Below are 21,305 nucleotides of genomic sequence, written 5' to 3' on the forward strand. Positions count from 1 at the left end.
GAGAGTGAAGCTTTATTTTTTGATGTTGACACTAGGATTGGTAAAAGTTTTTGACATATTGTCCTCTGGAACCATCAGTTGTTGGCTCATGTATAATCGAGTGATTTCCTAGAGGTTTAAGTAGTTTAAAGAATATGTGGACTAAGATCTGCAGTAAGTCGAAATTTGAGTCTCTCTAACTTTGATCTTTCACCTGTTGCAGTGGTGTAAACAATGAGGCTTCTACAGATTCTTATAATGATCAAAATAGAACCTTAAAAAGAGCTAAAACCAGCCGCTGAGAGCCCAATTTACTCAATCCTGACAAATACTCCTGGAACCGGTATCAAAATTCGCCAGCTCATTCCTAGTGGCTTAATGGCAAAGCGTCTGACTACGAATCAGAAGATTGCAGGTTCGAGTCCTGTCTGGGAAGTCACGAGGGGTAACACCCTCAACCGAGCTCGCCACCATTCCTAGTGGCTTAATGGCAAAGCGTCTGACTACGAATCAGAAGATTGCAGGTTCGAGTCCTGTCTGGGAAGTCATGAGAGGTAACACTCTCCACTGGTGAATTTTTTTTCATTCTATGCAAGTCCATAAATGTTCCCCATCTTCTAGAGCATTCGATCATTTTCTATTGTCGGTGCTCGTAACCTACGCGTAACCTTGCGATTGAACCGTCCTATCCGTATATATAAGAAAGAGTTGACTATACGTTACTATCTTGGGAATGCCAAATGGCCAAACGAGGTCGAGATGACAGCGATGATGATGATAATGAGAGATACCGCCGCGATGTCAATGGCTTCTCGAGCTCGACCCACAGATCGGAGGCATCCCCTCGGCGAGGCACCAAGAGGATGAGACTCGAAGACTTATTTGATCTGCTATCAATCGATGAATCCGATGACCATGAATACGATATTCCTGACTACCTCGCTTCGTCTGCTTTTGACAATTACATTCAAAACCGCATTAATAAAGAGTACACAGAAGAAATCGAGAAGAGCTATCAATTGATCAAGTGGTTTAACCCGCGAGTGTTGCTCATATATCGTTGGCAAATGTGGATGGTACGTCTTTTTAATCGATTCATCCAGAAATTCAATGAGAAAAATGGTACTCGTCTTCCTCGAATTAAGCGATATGATAAAATCATTCGTCTCGTGGCTAATGGGCAACTCACCCGTGATGAATTGGTGAATATCATTGCTCAGGAAACAAACCTAGAGCTCATAGATATACGTCGTCGTCGCCTCAGGCGTCAACGTAAAGACGAGAAGGCTAAAATACAGGAGTTTAAGGACTTGCTGTATAATTATTGGGATAACTTGGGAATTGACCGCGATATCGAAATGCTGCTGGAAAGCAGCTACTAATAGATTATGACTAATGACACATTTATAGCATCTGCATATCATGCTGTAGTTCCACTATTATTTAAGTTATCAGAGACTATCTGATATTTCAGTTTGAAGTGATCTTAGTTCTTCTCAAATGTGGTATACAATTACGCTCAAAGGGTTTTCATTGTTTGACATTCACACATCCTTGACAATGTTAGCTACCCTCTCAGAATTAAATTTTGCACAATCTCAAGATCAAAATCATCAAATCCTCAATGATCAAATGATTTAGAAATTTAATCTTGTCGATAACAAACCAAAATGCTTACTTTCCAGATTTCTTGCCCTCTTTTGGATAAAGTTGAAGAAATTACCGTAGTCTCGAACTTTTGAATTTAGATCTATACTAGGTGCGAACGACGATACCTTTGATATAAATTGCAGGACCACTCAATTCCTAAGTACAGATCTACAACATTCATTGTTAACCGAAAAGAACCTATCAACCCTTCGGCCACAAAATGCCAGCTACCAATTGATGCATTAAACTGTTCGTTAGCCATATACAAATGTGCTGAGTATGATTGAATGGCCCTGGAGTCATAGTTTCTACTGTGCAGGGCCCATAAGAATATTCATGCCTGTGAGCAAAGTTTGAATAGGTTGCCAAAAATTTTTCTTGTATGACTCTTAACAACCTCCGGTAATTTGCATGACTTCCTGAACTCATCATTCATTGGGGAGAGTATTGAACATTTATCATGTATTCAGCACAGCGATCAATGAAGATTCTGGTCAGTCTGTTACTGTATTTTCCGATAGTTATCGATTTAATCGCACCCACGTTATCAAAACTGATTTACCGCTCTACGGCGTAGGCATCAGCTTGTCGGCCAGCTTGTAGATATACCCCCGATGGTTTTATTCGGGGTTGGGGTAGATGCTGGTCATCAAGTATCTTTTCTACTCTAACTAGCCACAACAAAATTTCGCAAAATGTCACTCAAGCCCATTCGTTGATGTAACAAAATTGCCTTTTGACATTGCATTTTAGTTGTTATTTTGAAAAGGTGTACAATGAAAGCTCAACGGTTCCCAGGAATTTCGAATTTCTATGCTTTGATTGTAATTTGCCGATTTCATTACATAGCTGCACTTGGGGTGTATATTAAGCCGGTGCTGATGATTGTAACCAATCTGAAAAGGATCAGCGCAAATGAATTCAGAAAAATCCTACATTGCCATTATAAATTCTCGGAATTACGGTGATGAACTATTACCCTACAGAATACTACGTCTAAGGAGACCAATCTTTTTTCTTATTTTTTAATAGTGAATCAGCTTCAAAGCAGCTGTCGTTCACAATTAGAAAACGAAAAGTATAGGTTTCAATACAGGGGTTAATAGTCGGTTATAGTTGGTGGGGGTTGGGCATCGATTGCAGACAGTAAGTTGTTTGTATTAGGCTTCAGCTTAATCTCCGTGCTTGGCAGGTACATGCGAGCCTCAGGAAGATACGCTTGAGTGTAATGGAGGATGACTAAGGTAAGGACAACACTAAAAACAGTCTGCACACAAAGATTGCACGAATACGCGATATTAGCACAAAATGCAAAGTCACAAGCCCGCCAAGTACAATGATATGATCTTTTACACAGAAGTGCCACTGTGGTATAAAATTATGACGGTCACTGGATCACGACTAGTAGTGAAGATCAAATATCAATTGTCTTGATTAAAAGTCACTTGTCTAAAACTCTATAAACTCAGCGTTATTTATACCTTAGCAATACCGCCAGTATTGCGATCATAGCGCCACTGTGGAACCTTCCACGCATGCTCCCGTCATGCTCATGACTCCTTGCATGCTTGATCTCGAACACTCCTTGACTCTCGTCAACCTTCTCTCAGGTTCCATTGACTTCCGGAGTTAGCTCTTCACAAGTCCGATACTCAAGGTCAGCATTTTACACGACATTTCCCCCCTAGAGCAACGCTCTAATCTGTAAAATGGGAAACCGCTCATGGTTAGTCATGTACCTCAACTAGGCTCCAACCTAGTTACTCACTCGATATCAGGATTCCAATCCCAATAACTTCTCACGATAGGACCCAGTCCCCGACATCCTTCCTCCAAGGACCGCTTTTTCATTCCATTTAGCGTAACCCCAGGCTACCTAAAGGAATAGGAAAGCTTACCTCTCTTTTAGCTCCATAGTTGGCCATACTATGAGCAGGGAAAGAACAACCCCATGGGAACGCAGTTCCCACTTTTCTACTACGCTAAGTCGGTTGCGAATCGACTTCAGCGAGTAAGGAAAGTCTACCTATCACTTTCGCTTCCATAGTTGGTCGCAAATCAACTATGAAGACGGGCGGAAAACCCTCACCATTTAGCTTCCTCAGCAAGGGCTGTGAGCACCTATCACCATTTAGCTTCCTCAGCAAGGGCTGTGAGCACCTATCACCATTTCCACTCCATACACATTATGGAGCTCAGTGGAGCCTCCTCCACGTTTAGCCACTAAAGGCAAGGACTGATCAGGTCCCAAAGACGAACACACACGTCTCACTTCACAGACGATCATACACGTCTTCACAGAGACAATCACACATGTCTCACACATTGTGGCTCTAGCCACAACACACACTAGAGGAACTCTCCTCTAAACGCCCCGATCTGATAGACACATTCCACCAGATCTCACATACTTCGTTTACTTGGAGCGACACAGCTTGGGCCAACTGCCTCGTACCTCCACCGTAAACACTTGCCAACATTTTCAGGTTGCATCACACTCAGATTCACAAATGACATAGCACGATGCATATTCTCACGTACGTGTCCTCAAGATTGGCGGGTTGGACAACCATACATATACTCTTCCCCCCTTGACCAACACGCCAAGGAGCCAAAGAGTAAGCACCCTTCCACAATGTCATTTATTAAGCAGCCACATCTATGGACGGATTGTGACCTTCAGCAACCTTCACGCTCGATTGGCTCTTCCACTTGCTCTGAAATTTTGAAGCATGGCTTGCACCAATTGCAAAGCTCGAAAGTCCACCGGACCTTTAAGTTTCACACTTGCAAACTTCTCTGTACATAGTTCTCCGACTCGCGAGGCATGTTAGTTTCGGCAAACAAATCTTTGTAAAACTTCAAAGACCTAGAAGGAGTCCGCCTCTTCCACCAGTCTGGAACTGTTCTCATTAGGTCCCTCATCACATGAGTACCATACCTGAGACACACTTCCCATGTACAGCCTTTCGCCAACGCAAGTAAAATTGGGTCACATTGACCACCGCAGAAAGGTAATTCAAATAGGTCTCTCCAAAAGCTTTCCATGGAGACCTCCTTCGCCACCATTTCTGGTAGTTTCTCTGGGTGGCACCAGGCGTAAATCTTCGCCATCAACGCTCCTGGATTAATCAAACCACAACCCCACAAAGCCTGCTGGAAATCTTCCAAGGAACAACAATCGTATAACCGTTGAACGTAAACGCTGTCGTTCCACCCATCACTGTCATCAAGTTCAAGTGCTTGCTCTATAGCCAGAGCAAAGATTGCAGCTTTTTCTTTCGAAAGAGTTACACCTCGACCAATCAGTAATTTCTTAAACGCCAGAGTCATAGACCTGCGGAACATCCAAGCATGTTCAAATTGACCAAGTAACTCTTCAAAGTCAGTAATGTCCAGCGGGTTCTGTTCTGGATCAAGGGGGTGCCAGTCCTTGACAAGGCAATCCATAACGTTCTTCAAAAGGCGCTCTTTTCGGGAGTCGGACAACTCCTCGACATCATCTTCAACATCAGGGGACAAACTCAAGCGTGGTTTCTTCTTTCCACCGCTCACGGGTGAGTCGTCAGCTCTCTTTGCTAACCCTTCATGTTTGTCCTCCAGATTCTCTTCGTGCGCGCTGGAATGCGCTTCGCGCTGATCAGACAAGTCCGAAACAGCACTTTCATTGGGCTCATAAACTCTTCTCGATCTTCTAGTCATTGTAGGTTCACCGCTACCAAATGTGGTATAAAATTATGACGGTCACTGGATCACGACTAGTAGTGAAGATCAAATATCAATTGTCTTGATTAAAAGTCACTTGTCTAAAACTCTATAAACTCAGCGTTATTTATACCTTAGCAATACCGCCAGTATTGCGATCATAGCGCCACTGTGGAACCTTCCACGCATGCTCCCGTCATGCTCATGACTCCTTGCATGCTTGATCTCGAACACTCCTTGACTCTCGTCAACCTTCTCTCAGGTTCCATTGACTTCCGGAGTTAGCTCTTCACAAGTCCGATACTCAAGGTCAGCATTTTACACGACACAGCCACAACAAGCCTTGCTAGCTCAATGGCTAGAGCGTGGGACTTTTAATCCCAAGGTTGCGGGTTCGACCCCCGCGTAGGGCTTACAACGTTTCTTTTTTTCCAATTTTTCCGTCTTCGTGCGATGTTTTTGAATTGATCAAGATTGGCCATTAACTTGAGAGTTTTCCATGTAACATTCTATTCCTATAAAACCAAACCATATTAAATCCAAACTTTAAAAGTCACAACCATCTCTTTTTATTAGTGGGAGCCAAGGTTGCTTTGGCGGCTCTTTCCAGGGCCGGGTAGTAAGCAGTGGGGAATGGAGCCACCAGAGCCCAGTTGGTGGCCGACTCGGGAGTGTACGACCACCCGGGAGTAAGAGTAGTCATGACAACCGGCTTGGGGCCCTTAGTAGTGAAGTATGTAACGGCCAGCAGCTCATACTTCCGCGTCCAAGTGGTGGCAGTGACGGTTGATCCGGGTTGCAATTGCATGGGGGCGTATTTCGTTTCACCACTCTGCTCGGCGTAAGGTACGGTAAATGATGCAGAGTCGATGGCAGACGTCTTACCTTGAGTCTTACCCGATAATTGTGCTTGGGGAGGTGCCCCGGAGGCGGAATAAGCATCGGCAGCAAACGAAGGATCAGGAGCACCCGACATCCCTGAAAGTTTGAATCTTCGGGTGTAGTGGATTGTGTTACTGCCATCTTTGAATAAAGTGTAGATTTGGAAGTAGTAGTTACCGTTGGGCCCTTTGGTGGCAGGAATAGAGGCGGTGTACTTCCCGTTACCGTCACTGTCGGTCAAGTCAGTCGAGACAGTCAACGGCGACTTGTAACAGTCGATTTGCAGGTTAGGACCAGTACAAAGTAAAATCGATTGGGATTTGATATCCTTGGGAGCAAAGTCCGACGACCCATCATCAATCCAGGAAATGTCAACCGAGGCGGACCCGCCGCTGGCAGAGAACAGAGCCCCGTCCTTAGGAAGCGAAGGAGAAACGTCAGCGGCCACGAGAGCCAACTGCGAGGCCAAATACACCAAGCCAGCTTTGCCGAAAATCATCGTGGATATTAGACGCCGGGTAGCAAGCTGGTTTTTTTTTTAGGCAAAGCGCACCGCCTCCTAGAAACACGCGTCCTGCACCCAAGCTTATAACCGAAATCGTGGCATTCCTACATATATACCTGACATCAAGCGTTTTTGTGGCAGTTTGGATGTGGGATTGTCTTTTTAGTGATCTCTCGCAAACATGACTGCGACGGTTATTATTAGCAAAGGGATAAAATGTTCATTTGGAAGTCGAGCCTATCGTAATTAAGTATTCTTTTTCGCAGCAGCAGCACCGTTTTCTTGAGAGTAAGTGGTAATGATCTCATTAACTTCGGTGACAAAGTTGTTGAACGCGTTCTTCAATCCGTCGAAATCTTCATGATGGATGCCGTTGCGGTTTTTGAAGGATGTCCAGGCATCCTTGATTTCCGCCACCTCTTGTTGAAGCTGTTGTTGCTCTGAATCTTCCAACAACTCGAATGAAGGGAGCCCCAATGTGTGGTAATCAAACGCCCCTTCTTTCGCCACGTCTTGCTTTGATTTAAGCGCCGAGGTCACCTGCCCGACTTCGCCATCTGTCAATTTCAGCAGTTCGGCCTTTGACGATGTAGAAGACTTCTTCTTGGGTTGACCGCCATCGGCCCGATACTTGCTCAACCAGCGCATAACTGCTTTAGCAAACGGTCCTCTGAAGATGAAGAAAGTAGCAAACATCCCTAAATGAAGCCAGAAGTAGCACACGGCCCACACCTTAAGCGAAAGTCCGAGCTCTAACAACATGAACGGCTGCACAGCATAACCAAACGATAATTGGGTAACAAACCAACAGACAATGTCATAAAATCTCTTTGAAGGGAGAGCAGCGCCATCAGCAGTGAGGAAGATGGGTCTCAACTGCCGTCTGAAGATCTTACCCACAGATTGCATGAGAGCTCCTGTGATAAATGTAAGGTAGTACCCGGGACGAGTTCCGTGCCAGAATGCCAGAGTTGCGAACGTCAAAAGCGTCAGTTTGAAACCGGGACGCTGGCCCCGTTTAGGCACCCGCAAGTAGACGTAGTTCTTCAACCATTTGTTGGTGTTCATGTTCCACGCCTCCAAACACACGTGGACGTTTTGTCCTGTTTCAAAGGCAACTTCATCGATGTTTTGGACACGGTCCCACTTGAACTTGCCAGTAGCTTCGTCATAACCATTGTAGCCGATACCGCCAAGGATACACGCCCCTTCAGCGATCAGCCAGATGGCATAGTACTTGAGACGGTACAGGAATCCCAAAATCCACATGTAGAACATCCGGTAGATGAGATAGTGGTCATGAAGGAATGCCTTCGACTCCATGTAAGGAATCAGCACCCATTTATCAACATTGACAAATAAGAATGCCCAAAAAAACCCACGCATGGTTTTGGCAAACGCTTGCTTACCACTGCGAGGAATCACCCGCTTGCCGCGAGGACGCTTCTCAGGAGGCACGTCACTGAAGAGTGTGCCCTTGATGTACTTATCGTAATCAGCATAGTCAAAAGCGGGACCAGTGAGCAACGAGGCGTAGTAAAACACATAGCCAAAGTACGACAATAAGTTCGGGTGGTCGGCGACCACCCGCTCCTTCGCGTACGGCCACAAATCAGCATTTATCACCCGGCCGTCGTAAACGTTCCAGCCGAACGCCGAAAGCTTCATCACTAACACCATTTGGGCCCCAGTGATGTCAATTACCGTGGGATCGTAGACATTGAAGAATTGGTTGTGGAAATGGTGGACGGCAAGGTGGCCCATCAAAAAGAGGAAGTTAATCCATGGCATTGCCGGGGATCTGACATACCGAGTTATGAAGTAGCATCCCACCGACGAAAATAACAACGTGTTAATCCCCAGACCAAGATCACAGATACCAAAGAGGTAGAACACTGACACCGCAATGTTGTAGACGTTCTTCAAGGTATAATTCTTGTCGGGCAACCGCTTGAAAATAAACAGAAACGGGAACAGAAGCAATGCGCAGATGAGAATCTTGAGGTTGCACGAGTCCAACCCCACCACCTCCAGGAGGCGGTTGATTTGTTCCTGGATCATCCCTCGGTTGAAAGGCTGAACGCGGCTGCGAGAGTTTTTCGTAGATTGCGAATTTCGCTTGAGTGATCACCACGATTTACTACGATCTAGATTAACCTTGAAAAAAAAACGTAAAAATTACTATTCGTTATCAAGCTTCATCTTGAGACGATTACCAAACTTCTTGATCTTCGCTCTAGAATGGTCGAGCGCATTGATGCTACTGGCACTCAGTTCAGTGACGTATTCCTCCGGTTCATCGTCCCTCTGCATTTTGGCAATTAAGCTTTGACCATCTTCGAAGCGAACCCGGTCGAAGTGGCGCATTCTGAACGAAGGATTGGATGAGAATTCCGAGTAGTCTTCGAGGAGTAACAAATCAATACACTGCCGGAGCTCAGTAAACGTAGACTCGAGTGCCACGTTGGTGGTCGAATCCTCAGCAACCTCCTGATGGGCAGCATAAAGAGCCGTCATGTGCTTCTCAATGTACTGTACATCAAGATTAAAATTCTCAATGGCAATGCGATTGTAAACCTCGGCTCCTTTCAACACCTCCAAAAAGTGTTCAGCGACAAAGTCGTAGGTTCTAAATAACCCCAACGTTCTGATGGAGACAGGCAAGTTTGAAAAAATCGATGAGAACAAGTTGTCCAAAAACATGGCGAAATCCTTGATGAAAAAGTTTGCCTCTTCGTTCTTTTCTTGGGGTAGCCAGTTGTCGTATTCAACCGTATCGAGCAACGCGCGGATCTTGTCATCAACCATTGTGAAAATGGTGGATTCAGAGAATTTACGAACCAGCGAAAACTCTTCTACTGCCCGCAACGTGAACGTGTCACTGGCATCAATGTTGTGCAAACCAATCCCAATGTTTGCTCGAAGCTTGCGATCAATCAATCGACCAAGCTCGTACAACGAATACAAATAGTACTCAAGATTAGTGTAAGATTGAGCCACCACTTCTTTGTTAGAAGCATTCTTGGAGATGAAATCCTTGATATCCCAGGCAATACCCACTCCCTTGACATCCCCTAATACCCTTTCGAAAATATCATTCAAAACGATATTCTTGATTTCATTAAGTTCATAGGAATAGTGCTGGTTGAGAAAACTGAGTACATCTTCAAGAAGACCACGAATACCGGCGCAGTATCGAAGATAATCCTCGGAGAACGGTAAAACCACTGGGAATGCTTTAACGTTTTGCGGAGCAAATGAAGCATCGTCTTGGTACCAGCAAATTTTCATAATCTTATCGTAATCATCTTCTTCATCAACCAGAATGGGCATGTAACGATCGGACTGAATACTGGAAATGAAATCGGCGCGGAACTCTTGAATAACCGCAGGCGCAAAGTGTTCATGAAACACAATCATCAACACTTCATAGAGTTCAGTCACCTTGAATCCGTGAAGTTCCATTACGTGCAAAAAGTCACCCACCGCATCTTTAAACCGCGACAAGTCATCGATAGTGTCAAATACATGGTTGTTTAAATGGTGCAACAACACGGGTTTAAGCTTGGTCACGTAGGAATTCCACAAATCATTGGAGTTTGCAGCTGATCGCAACGCAAATCTCGTTGCAATATTGATTTGTTTGTCCATGACAAAGAATGCAGCGATCTTGACCAAATATTCATCCAAGGCCATAAGATCGGGGAACTCCGCTAACAGTTCGGCTGTGGCGGAGGTGATGGGGTGAATGACACGATTGTATTTCTTCATCCACTCCTTCTGGTACAAAGCCAGAAGTAACTCGCTTTCATTGAGGGTCTGGTAGACGAGGATGCCATCGTACAAAGTGGCCAAGGAAATTTGTAATTGCTCATCGGTGAAGATGTCAAAGTTAAGTGATGGATCTCGTATCAGCACCTCAATGGGGGAGTTCAATTTGTAAGGAAGAAACGCCGGGTTCAGCTCTTTGACTTGATCCCAGTTTCTTTGCAACTCTTCGAGGTTTTCGTAGATCGCTTCACCGATCACAGGAATCTTTCTTTCCAAGTTAAGCAGCAACCAATTAACGATATTATCGAATGACTCGTCTTTAATCATTTTGGTAAGGTGAGGAATGGAATCATAGATTTTGAGAGCGAACGAGAATTTCTCCACTTGAGGCAAATGGATATTTGTCAACTCATCGATCAACTTCATTGCCGAGAAGTATTTGTTTTGCTTGATCATCTCATGGATTTTATTAGTGTTTTCCAAGACTTGTATGCACAACGTAAGCACAAGCAGCGTTTCGTTGATTTTGGCAGTGATCTGCTTGCATTTAATCAAGTTGTTTTTGCGGGCGACGAGGTCGTGGACGGATTTGTTCAAGTTTTGACTCACGTTGCCCAAGTTCTGTCCAAGTTTTACCAGTCGGTCGTGGATGGCGTCGATGGTATCGATGCATGAATTGATTTCATCGGTAGACTCCAACAGCTGAGCATTCAACTCGGTTTCTTTTGATCGGACGATCTCGTTCAATTTCTGAATCAACCCACCCAAGGCGTTGTTTTTGATCAGTTCCCGTAAGATGGGCGCCAAATCTTCAAGGTACTCCTCCGAGTCCAAATTCAGTTGGTAAAGGTCATCGTCCCTCAACAACAACTGCTCCAATTGGTGGGTAAGACTCAGCGTCAACGCGTCGTCTGCCGTGGGCATGGTTCGGTGGGGGGCTGAGATTTACGTTTTCGCACCGACAAGATTGGAGCCGTCAACGCAAAGCACAAACACCGAAATCTTATTGTGGTGGCCTAATCCAGAAGGTTTATGGAATATTTGAAATATCTTTGATTACTGGCCATTGATCATCAAACACCGCTTTGTTTCAAGATGACACCGAACTATGTTTTGGTCCTTGGGGCTCCTCATTCAGGGAAAATCAGAGTGGTGAAATATCTCAGCAATGACGCTGAATTTGAAATCAATGAAGCATCGCATAGTGGCATCATCGTGCCCGCTAACCTTACCAACAAGTACTTTTCTGCTAATATCCGTTTCCTTATCGATGAGTTCCCCGATAATCGAGACAATGCTACCGAGGCCGAGCAGTTGAAAGCGATGGATAAATGGTACCAGGACTTTTCGTCATCGGAGTATGCCGAACTTCGAGAAGCCATTGACGGGGTGATTTTCTGTTTCAATTTAAGCGAAGTGAGTGAGACCTACTTGGAGAAATGTCTTTCTATGCTTGAAGATTTCCGGGAGAGTATGGAAGAAATGGATGACACTTGGTCGGGGTTCATTGTGGTGGTAGGTATAGATCTGGCCTCCCCTGACGCCGTTGGAGAGATTGAGGATGCGGTAGCATTGCGAGCAATGGAGTTTGTCAATTACGATGAAGAAGGCACTAATGAGTTTAGAGAACGGTTAGGCAAAGACCGTTTGCGAGAGATTCTCGATACTCACGAGTGGCAATCACTGGAAAGTATTCCTAAGTCGCCATCACGATGTGCAACCTACGAGGAAGCCCGACAGGCTCGGGCCGAAGAAATGTCGGAGCCACTTACCCGCAAACCGCAGCCGATGAACACCAAACTCGATCTTTCAGAGGTGATTGGTAAGCTTGATCAGGCGAAGATGCTGATGGACGGCATGACCGAAGAGCAGAAGCAGACTTACGCTAAGGGGGTGGTAAACGACTTGTTGAATTTCCTTTAAAATAAATAGATAGTTTAGTTCTCCCATTCTCCCTATTTCACAATTTCAGAGCATTCACAGTGTACTCAATTTCGTAACCAGGCTCAAAGTAGCATTCTTGGCAGTCGTCGTCGGCGACGCCGTTTTCGTGCATCATGACGGCAAAGTCCAAGTGGTCTATGTCTTCATCAATAACTACCATGGGAGCGTGCCAGGTACCCACACCATAAGTGACAGCTTGATTGCCTTTACAGATGAAAGCTTTGATCTGTGACGGCTCGGGCAATTTCTGAGGGTCATTGGCATCAGTAGCAGCCACAATCACCAAATACGCCACTTTGTTGAGGTTTTCGCCCATGGGAACAAACGTTTGCGTAGTATAAGGATGACGTTCCAACACTGTCAGTTTATAAGTTGATTTAGCGCCTGAATGAGTGATGAGGTGTTTGGGAGCTTTGCAGCGGTAGATGTTCCAGTTGGCAGTAGCCGGAGCAGAAGCAGGGTAGTTATTAGTGATGGGCGCCACTTTGTGGATCTTGACTGCGGTACCATAGTTGGCTCCCAGAGACTTGACGTGCTTGATCTGGTGGTCAGCACTGATCACCCCGCCATAAGGGGCAAACAGCTCTGGAGTTAATGGGACAGCCCGGACCCGAGGGATGTTAGCCACGTCGAATGTTTTGAGCACCATGATATCACTTTAGTAAGTTTTCGGAGTTTTTTCGGTCGTCAGCAGCGAGATTCGTGGATATATATTTTTACTTCGGGAATTTCCGAGATCTGGGGAGTTAAATGCAAAGTGTGCGATAACAAAGTCACAGTACATGCATGCGGCGTATACTCGAGTTCCAAAGAATATGATGGGATATTAGACTATATACAGATTACTTAGACGCCGCAATCTCTTGGGGATTGGGACGGTAGATGTCGGCACACTTTTTGGTGAAAGCAAGCATCGTCTTGGGGGTGATGAGGGACCCGTCGGGTTGCACCTTACGGTCGTAGTCCAGCTCGAACAACAGGCCCACTAAGCGTTGTTCTTCGGCGAACGGATCCAAGGTAAATACAAGGTTGTCCTTCACTTGTCTCACCGTCTCCTTGGGGTCGGCATTAGCCGCGGTGATGGTGACTTTCTGGGTGGTGGTGACTTGGACAATGAATTGAATGAAGGCAGTCAAATTGTTTTGGTCGGGCAAAGCGTTAAATGAGATCACCTTAGGGTTGGTGTCGACGGACACGAGATCCCACGAGATCTTCGTCCCCGCGGGGAAGGTGGCCGCACGTACCGCCAATTGGTTGATAACCTCAGTACCAGTACAGTCATTGAGTTGTCTCTCAATGTACGACTTCCGCTCCGATGCCCGCTTGTTGCAAGCAGCAGCGAACACCTTGTTGGTACGCACAAACTGCTCCATCGCCGTCTCCTTCCACTGGTTGAATTCAAGCTTGAGCTTAGTTTCCCGCTTATATTTGGCAATCAGGTACGTGTTTACGGCAAACTGGATGACTCTGCGGGCGAGAAGTCTCCCCCATTTCAGGATAGGCGCCTTGAACACCTTTGGAGCCACGTAGAAATCAGCCATCACGCCAATGGAGCCGATCGGCACCATGGAAAGATCCCCCAGAGGCTCCTTCTTTTTCTTGGCATTCAACACCCGGGTGAGAGCAAACCCTCTCGTCGGCACCCAAGCGTGAGAGGCGCCAACGCTGCTGCCAATGACCCTGAGCCCTAGACGAATACTCATCATCCTCTTGTTCACTACCGGACAATTTTTCGCGCGAAAACCCCAGTAAATATTCGTTACGCTCACACCACACTCAGAGTATATTGATATACTTACGCCTACTGAAAAATATAAACCAAAAAAAACAATAAAAAACCAAAACCTAAACCAATTTGACAAAGGTCAATAAAAACAAAACAAAACAATTCCCAAATCACGTGCTTTCATCCCGTGTACCTTTTGAAATTTTGATATCTCCGTTTTCTTTTTTTTAGTCCATGATGAATAAGTCTTCACGGTGGTGGTCGCCTAGCGTCCCCAGCTGGGACCTCAGTACCCGCCGCTTCTTTTCCTGAGGGGTCAAAATCAAGTCTGAGAGCAGACCAGGTATGTAATCCTCGAAGTCCAGAAGCGTTTTGTTATCTTCATCATCTAAAATAGCCAGCGTTTGCTGGGGATTATTGGTGGTGGTGAACAGGATTGGAGCCGGCTCCAACCCCCATCGGGGCGAGGTGTCGTATCCGATCACCTCGGGGCTAATGGCCAAGGGCGCATTTTCAGGCGGCATCAGAATCAGATACCCCCCCGCCGTAACGGCGGAGGGATAGACTACAGCGGAAATCGGCGACACCAGTAATCCCGAATTTGCTGGATAGACCACTGCATTTCCAGGATTAGCGCGGTGAGCCAGGGGGCCACGCCGGGTCCGTTGAGGATTGATGCGGGTACCGTCAGGGAGAAAGTGAGCTAAGGCACACTTTAGACCAAACTTACAATTGCCTTTTTGAAAGTATTTGCACGGAAGCTTGTCGGCGGCGAGGACACCCTGAAGATTATGGCTGAATGGACACTGGGAACCGGCTTGGCACACACCCTGGCGATAGAATTTGCAGGGGACATGCAGTAGTTTTGAGTTTGTGGAGTCAGGCTTCATCCGACGGGACAGTATTTGATAAGCAAGACACACACCACGTTGATCCAGAACGTATTGGGTGCTCGGAGAGGTGGTTAAAGGTGGGGTGAATCAAAGTGCTACGTTTATCAAGGGATCATAGTTTCTGCATCTAGTCACGTATCGCAAAAGCAATGGGGTTAATTGGTTCATACCGGATTTTCCGCCACAGATTTCCCAAGGCAACGCGGTCTCACCAGTACGGAGAACGTATATCTCCTACCCCCCTGAACCTACAGTGGTCCGTGTCTGCTTCTATGGTTGCGGTAGATCAAAGAAGCGGTAAAGGTCGAGCGTTTTCACTAATAGAATTGTCCCTGATGAATTGTAAGACAGACCACGCTTCAGCCGTAAATCTCTAAAATGCATGATATTTATCCGTTGAAGAAACTGGGCGTGTATCTACTTTTAGGGAGTCGCCAACGGTTGGTACGATTTATCTCTATCGTTCGAGTTCGCAATCAAATGTACAATTTCTGGGTAATACTTCATTACTAGTTAATTGCACACAAATTGAAAGCAATCAATGACCGTTTGAATTGACATCAGTTGGCTTTTCGTTTGTGATCTCTTAATGACTCTCGTTGTACCGGTAACCACCCCTTTGGATCGGGTCTAACCGATTGCGCACTGAGTGTTTATTATGAACCCTGGATCCTTTATCACGCATACTCAGTTTTGATTGGCCACAGATAATCTAGCCTACGATCAGGAGCTTCAATACTTAATCGGCAGCATCCCACAAGTGTTCAGGAAGTTTTGCTGCTTTGTCCCTTACACCATGGATGCCAGCCAGCTATTGTCAGATTCGGTCTCGCCTTAAACTTAGGCAATGGCTTAGTTGATACTGGTTATTGCGTTGTGATGGAGAATTGAAGGCACCAAAAGGATACCAAAATTTTATCCCACACTATCTCCGATTTGAATAAATCGCTACTGATATTCAAGCCTACAAACCTTATCACCATCAGAGGGATCATTTACAGTGTGTTTAACTTTTTTTCTTAGCGGATCCCATTTGCCCCATCCACCTGTCGCTAACGACAGTTCGAGTTTTTACCCCATGTTGCTAATTTTGTTTTGCCGTGTTAAAAGTGCGACGCCGTATGTGTGGCGTTTTTTGTTCCTTTTTTTAAAACTGCCGTTTGGGGCACGCATAACACATCGCTTAGCGCCTCCTAAACCAACACCGAAAGTGCTAGGGTTTTGGCCGTCGCCTCAGCTTTCCTCCTGTGACCGGTGGGGTGCGTGGAATGACTATACGGAATTTCATTCTTTGTTGGGGCAGGACGTCATTCTCGATCACTCGACTTTTTTTCGCTCACTCGCTCAGCCCGGTGGCAGTGGCTTAAGCGCCAACACTTCCCGCTATGGGTATTCCGCCTTTAGCCGGGTGCCCTTTGCCGTGTGGTTTCCGGGGCTGCGGCATTTCGTCACCCCGCTGGACCACCGGGACGTGGACCGCTAAACATCAATGATTGATGAAAGCTTTAAAAACTGAATGTTCAGTTTTGGGCCATAGTCATTGATGTCATCAGTAGGGCAGATTTCTTTATTGATCACTCTCTGCCATAAACACCAACGGTCATGCCTGTTTCAATCATAAGACTTTGTCCAAATGGAGTTGCCACAGCGATGTGCGTGATGGAGGCGGCGATCGCTTCCTGCAACCCCTCCGAAAATGGTAGCGGTTAGCGACGGCATTCTCGTTGCCGCTAAAACGATTTTGGAGACAGCGTAGGTATAGTAAGCCCGTAGATTTCCTAAAGAACAGCATAAGGTAGTGCCGGCTTCAACTAACGGTTTCGTTTAACTCCGGGTTTCTCTGGGCGTCTGTGGGCCGAGTTATGGTGAGCATCGCGAAAACCACTATTCGGGAGTGCACCCCCGACGATGCGGCCATATTTGACAGCGTGCGCCATAGCACCAAAAGAAACCGTAGAAAACGTTTAAAACTACCAAAGATAAACCAATATTGCCACTGAGACCACGCACGGCTTTGTCCTCTCGCCAATACTAACCGTATTCTGTTTACTTCCAGTTGACCGGTGTGCCATAAATTGCCTCTGTTGTTGATCAGCAAAGAAAGTGTAAGTGTCGTCACAACGCTCCCAACCCGAAGGAGGGGGAAAGTTTGTGTGGGGAGGCATATGCAGAACTCCGAGCGCGATCCATTTCCGCCACACATCGGAACCGTTAAACCACCGAGGAGATAAGGTCTCGAATTGTGGCTGGCCACCACCCAAACCCCTACTAACTGAACTGGTTTACACCTATTTCAGTAATAGCCGTCACTATTGAGCGATATATTTAGCAGTGTCACCGTATTTTTCCACCACAAACGCCTGTCCCCCGCATTTTAACTTCCCCCAACATCACCCCTCCATGTGTCTCGCTGGCCCTCCGCATAGGAGAAGATTATTTTTTTTTTTCTCGCCCACGCTGGTCCTAGGGCCCCGGGCAACACTGCCGCTGCCCGCTGCATTGAGTATAAATAATGCCTAACACCCCCCACAATATCCTCTTTCTTCGTTTATCAATCAAACCCTCCTCCCCCCCCATTTTACCACCTCATCCCTTTTTTGCACACTTCACAAATGTCGCTCGGTGTGGAAACCTTACTGTTAGCTCCGCTGAAGACGACCCTGGGGTACGTCGATGCCCCCTTCACGGGCAAAAAGGAGCAATTTGACCAAGTGCTCGACGTCTTGGACCAGCTGGGGTTCATCCCTGAACCCTTGATTGAGCTGGAAGCTCGCTGGTTCTACGAATGCTTGGGCATTGACGACGTGTTCTTCGCCAAGGAAAAGCCGGAAGAGATTGCTCTGCATATCCTTTCATTGTACTCGGCTAAGGTGCAATCGTTCTCGGCCACCCTGTCGTTGGACGACGCGTTGATCCGTTACCGCGCCGAAGGCGACGACCTTGGTGTCTACTTTGACACCTCGGCCCCCGGTGTCAGCGACGCCGGCAAGCGTCGTTTCGAAGAACGCATCGATGACAAGTACTTGGACCCGTCGTCGGCCCTGGGTGTCAGTTACCGGGCGGAATTCTTCACCGCTCCTTTGAACTACCAAGCCGACCCCATTTTGCGTGGCGTTCACGAAAAGAACCCCGAAATCAAGAACCAACAGATGCTGTGTGCCTTTGTCTACAAGTGCAACTTTGACGAAACCACTGGCGCCGACGCCACTTTTGCCAAGACTGCCTCGCCCAAGACCAAGGAGTTGTACAACGAAATCATCCTGAAGGTGAAGACTACCACTGGTCCTGTCATCTCCCACTTTGCTCTTGAGGACTCCGACGAATACCGTGTCATCATCGGTTACAAGCAAAAGACCAGCTCGCGTTACATCTCCGCCCTTTCTGACCTCGCCAACTACTACAAGTTGACCGTTACTCGCAAGTACGTCGAGCAATTCCGCCCCACCGTTGATGGCGAGGAAGGTATCACCATCATCTCGATGTACGTGGCTCTGAACCGCAACACTTCGGCCGCCGTTGACTTGTCGATCTTCCAGGTGATCAAGGAAGCTTCTTTGTTGTACTGCATTCCTTCGAACCTTTTCCAAGACAGATTCGTCTCCGGTGAGTTGTCCTTGCAAGAAAGCATTTACGCTCAATGCGGGGTTATTTTCACCACTCACTTCTTGAACCGGTTGGGCCCTGAATACCAGAAGTTGACCTCGTTGTTGGACGCGTCGAAATCGCTTGAAAACGCCGAAGTGTTGAACGCGTTGAAGAAGAGATTGAGAGCGGAAACTTACTCGCAAAACTTCATCCAAGAAGTCTTTGACACTCGTCGTTCCATTGTGCAAAAGTTGTACCGCAACTTTGCCGATGTCCACTACATCAAGAGCTCGAAGGAAAAGACTTTGTCCTACCAGAGATTGTCGCAAATCCAACCCTTCGCTGATGAAAAGGAGTTCGAAGACGTTTTGGCGCGTGAATGCTCGCAAAACGAACACCATGCCGTGGTGTTGCGTGCTTTGTGGACCTTCAACAAGTCGATCCTCAAGACTAACTTCTTCATCTCCACCAAGGTTGCCATCTCTTTCCGTTTGCAACCCGACTTCTTGCCTGCGTCGGAGTACCCTGAAAAGCCCTACGGTATGTTCTTCGTCGTTGGTCTGGACTTCAGAGGGTTCCACATCCGGTTCCGTGACATTGCCCGTGGTGGTATCCGTATCGTCCGGTCGAGAAGTGAAGATGCCTACAAGACCAACGCTATGAACTTGTTTGACGAAAACTACAACCTTGCCAACACCCAACAACGCAAGAACAAGGATATCCCCGAGGGTGGTTCGAAGGGTGTGATCTTGTTGGACACCGGTGCTGCTCAAGAGCGTCCCAAGGCTTGCTTCGAAAAGTACATCGACTCGTTGATCGACTTGCTCATCAAACAAGATATTCCCGGGTCTAAGGAAGCTTGGGTTGACCTTTATGACAAGCCGGAAATCTTGTTCCTTGGCCCTGATGAAGGTACTGCTCCCTACACTGACTGGGCTACTTTGCATGCTCGTGCCCGCGGTGCTCCTTGGTGGAAGTCGTTCTTGACGGGCAAGTCTCCCCAATTGGGTGGTATTCCTCACGATGAGTACGGGATGACCACCTTGTCGGTACGTGCCTACGTGAACAAGATCTACGAAAAGCTCGACATCGATGATGCTAAGATTCGCAAGTTCCAAACCGGTGGTCCTGATGGCGACTTGGGTTCCAACGAAATTTTGTTGTCGCGCAAGGAAAACTACGTCGGTCTTGTTGACGGTTCCGGTGTCATTGCCGACCCGAATGGTCTTGACAAGGAAGAACTTTTGCGTTTGGCTAAGGAGCGTAAGATGATTGAGCACTACGATCGCTCCAAGTTGTCCAAGGACGGTTACATTGTTTTGGTCGATGATGTTGATGTGAAATTGCCTTCGGGTCAAGTGATCACTTCGGGTGTTGCGTTCAGAAACACCTTCCACTTGAAGCTCAAGGAACAATTTGGCGTCCACGGTGTTGACTTGTTCGTCCCTTGTGGTGGTCGTCCTGCTGCCATTGACACTGAAAACGTGCACGAGCTCATCGACCCCAACACTGGTAAGTCGATTGTTCCCTACTTTGTTGAAGGTGCCAACTTGTTCGTTACTCAAGCTGCTAAGTTGGAGCTTGAAAAGGCTGGCATCATCATCTTCAAAGATGCTTCTACCAACAAGGGTGGTGTGACCTCGTCCTCGCTCGAAGTGTTGGCTTCGTTGGCGTTTGATGATGACCTGTTCTTGAACCACATGTGTGTTGACTCCAAGACGCACAAGAAGCCTCAATTCTACCAAGACTACGTCAAGGAAGTGCAAACTAAGATTGTCGCAAATGCTCAAGCTGAATTCGAAGCTTTGTGGGCTTTGAGAGACTCCACCAAGTTGCCTCTTACTGAGCTCTCGGACAAGTTGTCGTACGCTATCAACAAGTTGGCTGACGAATTGGCGAACTCGAATGAATTGTGGAACGACGATGTCAACTTCAGAAACGCCGTCTTGCATGACGCGTTGCCTCCCTTGTTGATCAAGGAAATTGGCCTCGAAAACATCTTGAAGCGGGTGCCGGAAGCTTACTGCAAGGCCATCTTCGCCACTTACTTGGGTTCCAAGTTTGTCTACACTCGTGGCATCGACACCAACCCTGCCAAGTTCATGGAATTCATCTCTTCCATCAGACGTGATTTCAAGGCTAAGAACTTGTTGTAAACGGTTGGTTCATCCAAAATTATTTACGTGAATAAAAGTAGTATCTGAGGGAAGAAGGTAGTCGATAGTCGTGTATAGTGATGATTACGTAACCCTATCTATGAAAGGTGTCCCGAATACAGCCACAGTCAGACTAGGTATAAAACCAGATGAAGTCTAGATGTGGCGGATTCAACCCACTTATATGCATAAGTCGACACCACCCGCTCCTACAACGCCGTCCGGGCTTCGCTAGTCCGCCAATGAGCGGGGTGCCGTTCATGCGGCTTACGCGATAGACCGAGTTCGCATCTCTTACCACAGTATCATGAATCCGTTAAACGAATACTGTAGAACATTTTCTGCCTCGATAGATCCTTCCACAAAAGAGGTCTCCAATCCATGTCGCTAGAACACTGGCGAGAGACCAATAGAGCTTATCGCCATAAAATTAATTCTTTACATAAATTGTTTTTTGCTGTGGAACTTCCCGTTGAGTGGTGACACTGAATCTCTTTGTTCGCGCGCAG

General features: G+C 46.7%; 10 protein-coding genes across 10 annotated transcripts; 3 read left to right on the plus strand and 7 right to left on the minus strand. All coding sequences in view use genetic code 12, as the record gives it.

The window, feature by feature from the left end:
• Positions 1-719: 719 nt before the first annotated feature.
• DIURU_001285 (uncharacterized protein) lies at positions 720-1,361 on the plus strand (the record flags this gene model as incomplete). The annotated part of the gene is made up of 1 exon (XM_034153811.1): positions 720-1,361. One exon carries the CDS (start codon positions 720-722, stop codon positions 1,359-1,361), a length of 642 nt encoding a protein of 213 aa, XP_034013889.1.
• A 3,049-nt stretch (positions 1,362-4,410) lies between these two features.
• DIURU_001286 (uncharacterized protein) lies at positions 4,411-5,331 on the minus strand (the record flags this gene model as incomplete). The annotated part of the gene is made up of 1 exon (XM_034153812.1): positions 4,411-5,331. One exon carries the CDS (start codon positions 5,329-5,331, stop codon positions 4,411-4,413), a length of 921 nt encoding a protein of 306 aa, XP_034013890.1.
• A 556-nt stretch (positions 5,332-5,887) lies between these two features.
• On the minus strand, positions 5,888-6,715 carry KRE9 (Kre9p; the record flags this gene model as incomplete). Its single annotated transcript, XM_034153813.1, has 1 exon — positions 5,888-6,715. The coding sequence occupies one exon, from the start codon at positions 6,713-6,715 to the stop codon at positions 5,888-5,890; it is 828 nt and encodes a 275-aa protein (XP_034013891.1).
• A 252-nt stretch (positions 6,716-6,967) lies between these two features.
• LPT1 (lysophospholipid acyltransferase) lies at positions 6,968-8,782 on the minus strand (the record flags this gene model as incomplete). Its single annotated transcript, XM_034153814.1, has 1 exon — positions 6,968-8,782. One exon carries the CDS (start codon positions 8,780-8,782, stop codon positions 6,968-6,970), a length of 1,815 nt encoding a protein of 604 aa, XP_034013892.1.
• Positions 8,783-8,902: 120 nt separating this feature from the next.
• On the minus strand, positions 8,903-11,416 carry SEC15 (Rab GTPase-binding exocyst subunit; the record flags this gene model as incomplete). The annotated part of the gene is made up of 1 exon (XM_034153815.1): positions 8,903-11,416. One exon carries the CDS (start codon positions 11,414-11,416, stop codon positions 8,903-8,905), a length of 2,514 nt encoding a protein of 837 aa, XP_034013893.1.
• Positions 11,417-11,587: 171 nt separating this feature from the next.
• DIURU_001290 (uncharacterized protein) lies at positions 11,588-12,415 on the plus strand (the record flags this gene model as incomplete). Its single annotated transcript, XM_034153817.1, has 1 exon — positions 11,588-12,415. One exon carries the CDS (start codon positions 11,588-11,590, stop codon positions 12,413-12,415), a length of 828 nt encoding a protein of 275 aa, XP_034013894.1.
• A 37-nt stretch (positions 12,416-12,452) lies between these two features.
• DIURU_001291 (ureidoglycolate hydrolase) lies at positions 12,453-13,085 on the minus strand (the record flags this gene model as incomplete). The annotated part of the gene is made up of 1 exon (XM_034153818.1): positions 12,453-13,085. One exon carries the CDS (start codon positions 13,083-13,085, stop codon positions 12,453-12,455), a length of 633 nt encoding a protein of 210 aa, XP_034013895.1.
• A 193-nt stretch (positions 13,086-13,278) lies between these two features.
• Positions 13,279-14,142, minus strand: DIURU_001292 (uncharacterized protein; the record flags this gene model as incomplete). The annotated part of the gene is made up of 1 exon (XM_034153819.1): positions 13,279-14,142. The coding sequence occupies one exon, from the start codon at positions 14,140-14,142 to the stop codon at positions 13,279-13,281; it is 864 nt and encodes a 287-aa protein (XP_034013896.1).
• A 247-nt stretch (positions 14,143-14,389) lies between these two features.
• On the minus strand, positions 14,390-14,686 carry DIURU_001293 (uncharacterized protein; the record flags this gene model as incomplete). Its single annotated transcript, XM_034153820.1, has 1 exon — positions 14,390-14,686. The coding sequence occupies one exon, from the start codon at positions 14,684-14,686 to the stop codon at positions 14,390-14,392; it is 297 nt and encodes a 98-aa protein (XP_034013897.1).
• A 2,981-nt stretch (positions 14,687-17,667) lies between these two features.
• On the plus strand, positions 17,668-20,796 carry GDH2 (glutamate dehydrogenase (NAD(+)); the record flags this gene model as incomplete). Its single annotated transcript, XM_034153821.1, has 1 exon — positions 17,668-20,796. One exon carries the CDS (start codon positions 17,668-17,670, stop codon positions 20,794-20,796), a length of 3,129 nt encoding a protein of 1,042 aa, XP_034013898.1.
• Positions 20,797-21,305: the final 509 nt, after the last annotated feature.

This window comes from Diutina rugosa (assembly GCF_008704595.1).
Source record: "Diutina rugosa strain CBS 613 chromosome Unknown scaffold62_size109212, whole genome shotgun sequence".
Lineage (NCBI taxonomy): Eukaryota > Fungi > Ascomycota > Pichiomycetes > Serinales > Debaryomycetaceae > Diutina > Diutina rugosa.